The 8,420-nt window shown below is 53.2% G+C and overlaps 1 protein-coding gene across 1 annotated transcript; it reads left to right on the forward strand.

Moving 5' to 3' along the window:
- The first annotated feature begins 1,157 nt into the window (after positions 1 to 1,157).
- Positions 1,158 to 5,742, forward strand: LOC140845060 (NUT family member 1-like). The gene is made up of 4 exons (XM_073218676.1): positions 1,158 to 3,197; positions 4,059 to 4,357; positions 4,907 to 5,023; positions 5,342 to 5,742. The coding sequence occupies exons 1-4, from the start codon at positions 2,963 to 2,965 to the stop codon at positions 5,687 to 5,689; spliced, it is 999 nt and encodes a 332-aa protein (XP_073074777.1). The 5' UTR covers positions 1,158 to 2,962; the 3' UTR covers positions 5,690 to 5,742.
- Positions 5,743 to 8,420: the final 2,678 nt, after the last annotated feature.

The raw sequence follows: 8,420 nt of genomic DNA on the forward strand, positions 1-8,420 counted from the left end.
TTATTGTATTATCCTGTCTAGCTTCAGTATCAGGTAATGCTGATCATCTAAATGAGTTTGAAAGTGCTCCCTCCTATGCAATCTTTTGGAACCATTAAAGACGGACTATATTAATGTCTCTTTAAGTGTTTGGTAGAGTTCACCAGTGAAGCCATATCATCTTGAACTTTGCTATTTTGGGAGGTTTTTAAAGATTGTTTCAATCTCATTTGTTCTTGGTGTGTTCAGACTTTCTATTTCAGCTTGATTCAGTTTTGGGGGATTATGTTTCTAAGACTTTACCCATTTCTTCTAGATCATCCAATTTGTTGGCACATAACTGTACATGAATATCTCCTAAGACCCCTTTAACTTCTGTGGCATCAGCCCGGGCCGCTGCAGCTCCTCGCGAGAGCCCGCCAGCTGCTGGAGACCGGCAACCACCCGCGCGTCCCCGCCCCCAGGCAGCCGCCACGAGCCCCGGCGAGGACGCAGGGGCCACGCCCCTCATGCGCCAGGCGGAGCAGCCGCTCTCTGGCCCGGACTAACCGCACGGCCGTTGGCCCCGCCACAGCGCGCATGCACAAAAAAACTTTTAACGGCCCCGCCTCAGCGCGCTTGAGCTCAGCTCGAGCAGCCCCCCCGCAATGGGCCCTGAGAGCCGTTGGAGCGCCTGGTCCGCACGGCTGGCCGCTGCCTGGGCGTGTGGCGCGCGTGCGCGCAACGCGAAGCGGGAATTCGCGGCCGGGAGGTCTCCGCTTCAGGGCCTACGGCCTCAGAGCCAGGCCTGCTTTCTGCCGCCTATGTACTGGGCACCCCCCAGCGGGCATCCTGTGCTTGGTGGCCCATGCACCGCGGGGTGGCTGCCTCGCAGCCATCCTGTCTCACAGGCCTTAGGGGCAGCGGGCTGCCTCCCTAGGTTAGCGCCCTGCCCCAGAGTTCAGCGGCCGCCCTCAGAGACGGGCTGCAGCTTCCCTCCAGACCTCATCAGTATTAAAAACATTTGCTCTGCCAGTGATCCCCTTAACAAGATGGAAACACAAGTTACAGACTGGGAGCAAATATTTGCAAAACATGTATCTCACAATGGACTATATCCAAAATATAAAAATAACTCTCTGAGAACACTCCTGGCTCAGAGCTCTAGACCCACCCGGGAAACCCTCGGGGTTCTTCCACGGGCCTGGTGCAATAGGTGTCCCCTTCATGGCACCTGCTGAGTGCATGCAGGTTTCCCGGTGAGCACGCCTCTGGGTGGAGGGTGGCGGGCACACCCTGCTCAGTGAGCATGGCGCTCTGACCTGGATCCACACGGGGCAAGGGGCCAAATAAAGTTGCATAGCAGGCAGTGTAGGAAGAGCTTTACTCCCTCCCCTCCTCTTCTGGAGGGAATTTTGCAGAATTTGAGCTGGCAATGAAAAAAACAGGCGGCAGAAGCCACTTTGGGACTAGAGTTTGTAATGCATTCCAAGAGCCTCCAAACACCAGTCCAGCCTGTTGCAAGGTGGGTACAGGGTCTCAACTCCGCAACCTCACCTACCGCACTGAAACCTTATGTGCACACGTGATCTCCCCAGTCTGCTGCTCTTCTCTGACTGGGAGGAAGATCCTCTGTCTGCTAAGGCCTGAGACCCAGGTCTGCAGATTTTTGTTTGCTCAAAAGACACCTGCCCCTGACCTTCCTGCAGGAATGGTCAGAAATCAGAGTGCAGACGATTGTCATCTCGCCCTTGCATGGCTGGTGTTTTCAAACACATTTGGGCTAACAATTCTATCTGCTTCTGGAGCCTGGGCTTTTTGATGGAGTCATACAAAAAGGGATGTGGAATTGGGATGAGATAATTTTTCCACAATGCAGTTTTCCAGTCCGTGGTCCTGAGAAGAATAAGCACATCCTACATCAAAGCCGTGAGGGAGAAACTTGTCCACAATTGGTGGAGGAAGCAAGAGGGAAGCCTGCTTTTCATGAGTGTCTCAGTACCATACTTTGCTTCATCATCCCTCTGAGTATGAAGTTACTTGGTGAAAAATCATCTAAGGTTTCCCATGATAAAAACCCAAGTCCTGGGAGACGACTGCAAGTTGTTCTTTCTTCAATCCCCAGCAGGAGGTCTGTTCAATAAAGCTCATTGTGACTTGCTTGCAAGGTTGTAAGTATCTGCAAATATATCAGAACATAAATGAATTTTCACCAGAAGAGAAAATGGAAGGAATGAAAAAATAAGAAGAGAATGCATTTGCCTTTGGCCACACAGTACATGTCTGAGAAGGTCTGCACAATCAGATCACACTGGTTCCCGGTGGACAGAGATCTGGGCTGCTGGGAAAGAGGCGGGAGGAGGACTTGCCGCTGTGCTTTCCATGTTTGCAATGGACTGTGAATCATGCAAAGGTCTTACTTGTGTGAGATAGTGCATTAAAATAATTAAAAAGGTAAAAACGTATTTAGCAGGAGCGTGATGACCCGAGAAAAGCAAAGGAGGAATTTCTGGTCTTGGACGTGGAGGCTGCAGGGCCTTTCTTTGATGGGCTGGGGCTTTCCAGCAACGGGGGCCTGGCTGGGGTCTGCAGGGCCTCCCCAGACAGCGCTGGGGATGAACGGGCTGCTTCCTAAAGCGTGATGTGCACAGTGCACCAAACAGTCCGCGGCTGCACAGACATCCCCATGTGAAACGAGCAGTTGGTGGAGGAGGCTGCCCGTGGCCATGAGTACCTGGGTGCTTATCAGAGCACACGTTCCCATAGGTTCAGAAAGCCTAGCCTCTGTGGAAGTCAGTCATGAGCGGTAGGAAGCCGTGGGTCCCCAGCCACAAACTAGGTCAATGGACACAGAATGAAAATAGTGGGAACAACAGCTAGGACCTTGGTGCTGTGAGCGTGAAAAACGATTTGTAAGCGGCCAAGAGAGGCACCCACCGAGGGGGTGGCCCTGTAAGCTGGAAAAGCACCTGTGCTCTTGCCCACCTGCCAGAGTGCCCATGGAATGCCTCCCCCTCCCTCCTGCCTCAAGCCCGCCTGCCCTCTGCCCCTCCCCCACTGCAGAATGTCTGGACCCCCGTACATTCTAGGCCTGTTTAGATTCCAACTTGCCCTCCCTGAGTGGGATTCTGAGCAGTTGGTGGAGGAGGCTGCTCTCTCGGACTGGACTGGGCTCTCAATGTGGAACGGCCAGGCAGCTGCAGTCGGCTCTCAGCCCGTGAGGATGACTCCAGGAGGAGGTAAGGCCTGAGGGCTGGGTGGGACTGTTTCAGGGGCCCCCCACCCACCGGTCCCTGGGATTCAAATGTGACTCTTATCCAGGCACAGTGGTTAGACCATCAAGGGAGGAGAGAGCTCCGGGCCCGAGGGTATCTCACCTGGGAGGTGGGGGGGCCTCTGGGAACCTGAGGAGGCCCTGGGAAGGTGGCTTCTGTAGGTGGGTCAGGTGACACAAGGGAAGTGCCCTGAGCAGGGAGAAGGGATGGCCACCAACACGCTGCTGCTTCCTAGAAGGGAGGCAAGCCATGGGCCCTGCGTTTGGGGAGGCTCTGGTGGTGGCTCGCAGGGATCCCAGGAAAGCCCGGTCCTGAGTCCTTCTCCTGGGCACACGGCTGGCCCCACGATGTCGTCCCAAGGGATCTGGAGTGGACTTTACCAGACCCCACAGTGCCCTAGGAGAGGTAAAGAGGCTTGGACTGAGCCAGAAAATTGTCCAGGGTCCCTGTCTGTGGCCAAGTCTGCAGGCACATGTCCTCTCCACGAGCAAGGCCACAGTGTCCCCTGACTGCTGGAGCCCAGGCCTCCCGCCCTCCCTCCAGCCAGAGCTCCTCTCCTCTGGGCAGTGGGCTGTTCTTGGGCTCAACAGGGACAGGGCAGCCGGGTGACGCCAGCAGGATAGGGCTTGGGTTCCTGAGTCATCCTGAATCCTTCTCCCTGTGAGGAGACTCAGTTGTATAGAGCCACTTCCTCCTGGTGCCTGCGGACCAGCTGGCTCTGACCCCCCCCACGAGAATGTCCCTGAGCTTGGTCCTCCCTGAGCACGCTCGGTGCTGGGGAGGTGCAGCCAGGCCACCCACACTCCTTCCCTGCACCCTCCTCAGCTCGCATCCCCGAGAAGGCTGGCGCCACGGCCCAGCCCGCCACCGCCCAGGCGCACCGATACCAGCGGAGCCCGCACACCGAGGCGCTGATTGAGATCCCTCCTGAGGCCGTGACCGACGGCCTAGACATCACGGAGGGGCCGCTGGGGCCTGGCGGCCCAGCTGAGGGGGCGCCTGGTGGAGAACGGGGAGACGAGAGCTCCGGGCCACCACTGGGAGAGGAAGGCGACTACCCAGACCCGGGTCTCCTTACCTACCTTGACAAACTTTGTGCCGAGGACAAATACTTCCTTGCCAAGGTGGGCTGGCCCTGGCCTGGGTGCCACAAGATTTTGGGAAGCAGCACTCCTACCACCCAGGTCTGGGTGGTGCCCAGGGAGCAGGGATTAAGTTTGTTTCTTATTCCTGAGCTCTGGGGTGTGTGTGTGTGTGTGTGTGTGTGTGTGTGTGTGTGTGTGTGTGTGTGTGTGTGATGGTGGAGGTGCACATGTAGGTGTTTAAATGTGTGTGTGTGTGTGTCTGCGTGGGTGAGCCAGGGGTGTGCATGTTGTTGGTGTGCATTCTGGTGTGTGCGTGTCTGCACATAAGTACGTGTATATATACTTGTGTGAGTGTGCATATGTTTGTGTGCGTGTCTCTTGTGGGGTGTGTGGCATGCACATATATATGTGTGTATATGCTGTGTGTGTGCATGTGTGCCTGTGGTCGGGGACTGTGACCACGTCTTTCCAACACCCCCTTGTTGTGGACGATGGGGCTGGCCTCTGCTTTTCCCTTGCCCTCCGGGTCCTCTGGGTGCCCAGGAGATCCCCTCCAAGGGTGCTCACAGCCTCTTGCTTCTGTGCCAGGTGGACGTAGTGCTGCACCCACGCTTCCTTGTGGAGTTGCTCTCCCCACATCCCGAGCTGGACCTCTTGGCCCTCACTGAGGAGCTGGAGAAGGAGGAAGGACTGTCCATCTTACAGGTGAGCTGGGAAAGGGAAGGAGACAGGTGAGCCCGGCGAGGGGGCAACCCAGGTGAGCCAGGGCAGGGGACCCCAGGACAGGATTCCTTCCTGACTGCCCCCTGCGTTGCATGGCAGGAGTGGCTGGGAGGGCCTCTCTGAGGGTGGGGGCCGGGCAGGAGGATTGCAGGGAGAGGATGGGGAGCAGGGGAGGTAAGGGAGGATGCAGGCCGGGGTACCAAGCTGGGGGGTGAGGTTGGCAGGAGAGCCACAGCAGCTGTCGCTGGCATGGCACCTCCTCCCCCTCAGGCCGCCTCACGGTCCCCTCTCTCCTCACAGCTGGAGCACAGGCGACTCCTGGAACTGAGGCAGGAGGAGGAGGATGTGCAGGCCTCCCTGAGTCACGGCGCACCCCGACTGGACTCAAGGCCTTCTGTGTCTGAGGCCGGCCAGTCTCCCCAGAGGCCAGGCCTCAGCCCCGCTGGCCCTCCAGCTGCCAAGGCCAGCAGGCAGCCCCCGTGTGCAGGCACAGCTCCTGCTGAGAAGACACCCCTGCCAGGGGCCAGCCTCGGGGACGCTGGGGGGCCAGCCTTGGGTCTGGGTCTGGGCTGCCCCTCACAGGCCCAGAAGAGAAAGGGGGACCCTTTTGTCCCAGAGAGGTCTAAGAAGCGGCCCTGCAGCCAGTAGGGAGGAGCCGGCCCTCCAGGGCAGCTTCGGGCTCCTCCACACCCCAGTCCTGATCCTGGCTGCTGGGGGACAGGGAAGGTGGGGTGGGAGAGGAGGGAGGGCAGGGCCCCTGTGGGTGGCTGGTTGGGGGTGGGTGGGATAAAAGGGTGGTGGGAGAGGTGTGGGGTGGTGGGGGGGTTCAGCCCATTTGGGCGTTGTATGTAAATAAAGCCTATTTTGTTAGGAAATGCTCTGGGCTTCTCCGTGGGAAGGGGCGCCAAAAGCAAGAAGGTCCCAGGCTTTGGGATCCAAGGCAGCGTCCCCATTCCTCCTCCAGATTTATGTGCATTCTCCAGATGGCTCCCGACTGCCCCCCGCCCCCATAAACCCCCAGCCCCACCCCTGCTACTCTGGAGGCCACTCTTGGGGGTCCCCAGGATACAACGCCATCACAGGACCCCAAACGTCTAAGGATGGCAGCTGCTTTGGCCCTGTGCCCTCTGCAGCAACAGCTGACTTCCTGCAGAGAGCCTGCAGACAGCCCTTGTCTAGAGGGGGCCCTCCACTTCTCGCTGAAGTGCGCTGGTGGGCTGGTGGGGTGCTGGGGGATGCTCAGGCATCAGGGTCTCCTGGGCAGTGAGCAGAGAGGAAAGGCATGTCATGAGGGGACAGGCCCCACAACTGATATAGAAGGCCAATCCTCCGGCTTCAGTCAGAGTATGAAATGTGTGGGCTGGTGGATAGAGTCCCTCTTACCTCAGCGATTACCGAGAGGGCATAGGGGTGGGAGGAGAGTCGGGGCCTCCGGCTCGTCATGCAATCAGGAATGATATTGGGCCGGTGCACCATGGCTCTCTGGGGGATTTCTGTGGAGGCTCCCCTGAGGTTGGAGCCCCCATGTGGCTGTTGCCTGAGAGACTGACCCCGGGGGCCTTGCATTTCAAGGTTGCCCACAACTGCTGTCCCCTTTCCTTACCCCAGGGCTGGACCCTCTGTGAATAGGTGTAGATGTAGCTTTGGTTTTTAGTGTTTTATGTACAATAGTTTGTCATCTGCAAACAGGGTCAGTTTAACTTCTTCCTTGCCAATCTGGATGCCTTTTATTTCTTTGTGTTGTCTCATTGCTGTGGCTAGAACCTCCAGAACTATGTTGAATAAAAGTGGGGAGAGTGGGCATCCTTGTCTTGTTCCCCATCTTAAAGGAAAAGCTTTCAGCTTCTTGCTGTTAAGTGTGATGTTGGCTGTGGGTTTGTCATATATGGCCTTTATTATGTTGAGGTACTTGCCCTCTATGCCCATTTTGTTGGGAGTTTTTATTATGATGGATGTTGAATTTTGTCTAATGCTTTTTCAGCATCTATGGAGATGATCATGTGGTTTTTGTCCTTCTTTTTGTTGATGTGCTGGATGATGTTGATGGATTTTTGTATGTTTACCATCTCTGCATCCCTGGAATAACTCCTACTCGATCATGCTGGCTGATCTCTTTGATGTATTTTTGAATTTGGTTTGCTAATATTTTATTGAGTACTTTGTGTGTATGTTCATCAGGGATATTGGTCTCTAATTTCCTTGTTCTGTGGTGTCTTTGCCTGGTTTTGGTATTAGAGTGATGCTGGCCCTGTAGAATGAGTTTGAGAGTGTTCCCTCCTATTCTACTCTTTGAAAAACTTTAAGGAGAGTGGGTATTAGGTTTTCCCTAAATGTTTGATAAAATTGAGCAGTGAAACCATCTGGTAAAGGTGTTTTTTTCTTAGGTAGTTTTTTGATTACCAATTCAATTTCCTTATTGTTTAGCCTATTCAGATTTTCTCTCTATTCATGGGTCAGCCTTCTAAGATGGTATTTTTCTAGAAAGTTGTCCAATTCTTCTACATTTTAGTTTGTTAGCATATAATTTTTCATAGTACTCTCTCATAATTCTTTGTATTTCTGTGGTGTTGGTTGTGATTTTTCCTTTCTCATTTCTGATTCTGTTTATCTGTGTAGACTCTCTTTTTTTATTGATAAGTCTGGCTAGGGGTTTATCTATTTTGTTTATTTTCTCAAAGAACCAGCTCCTTCTTTCATTGATCCTTTCTTTTGTTTTATTCTTCTAGATTTTATTTATTTCTGCTCTAATCTTTATTATGTTCCTCCTTCTACTGACTTTGGTCTTCATTTGTTCTTCTTTTTCTGTTTCCTTAATGGTGAATTCAGACCGTTCATATGGGATTTTTCTTCCTTTCTGAGGTTGGCCTGCATTGCAACATACTTCCCTCTTAGTTCACTGTGTTCCACAGATTTTGCCATGTTGAATTATTGTTATCATTTGTCTCCATATATTGCTTGATCTCTCTTTTAATTTGGTCATTGATCCATTGATCCATTGATTGGATCATGTTATTAAGCCTCCAAGTGTTTCTGGGATTTTTTATTTTCTTTGTGTAATTTATTTCTAGTTTCATACCGTTGTGTTCTGAGAAGTTGACTGGTACAATTTCATTCTTTTTGAATTTACTAAGGCTCTTTTTGTGGCCTAGTATATGATCTATTCTTGAAAATGTTCCATGTGCACTTGAGAAGAATGTGTATCCTGTTGCCTTTGCATGGAGAGTTCTGTAAATATCTGTTAGGTTCATCTGTTCTTATATGTTGTTCAGTGCCTCTGTGTCCTTATGTATTTTCTGTCTGGTTGATTTGTCCTTTGGAGTGAGTGGTGTGTTGAATTCTCCTAAAATGAATGCATTGGATTCTATTCCCCTTTTAATTC

Source organism: Manis javanica, chromosome 2, assembly GCF_040802235.1.
Source record: "Manis javanica isolate MJ-LG chromosome 2, MJ_LKY, whole genome shotgun sequence".
Classification (NCBI taxonomy): domain Eukaryota; kingdom Metazoa; phylum Chordata; class Mammalia; order Pholidota; family Manidae; genus Manis; species Manis javanica.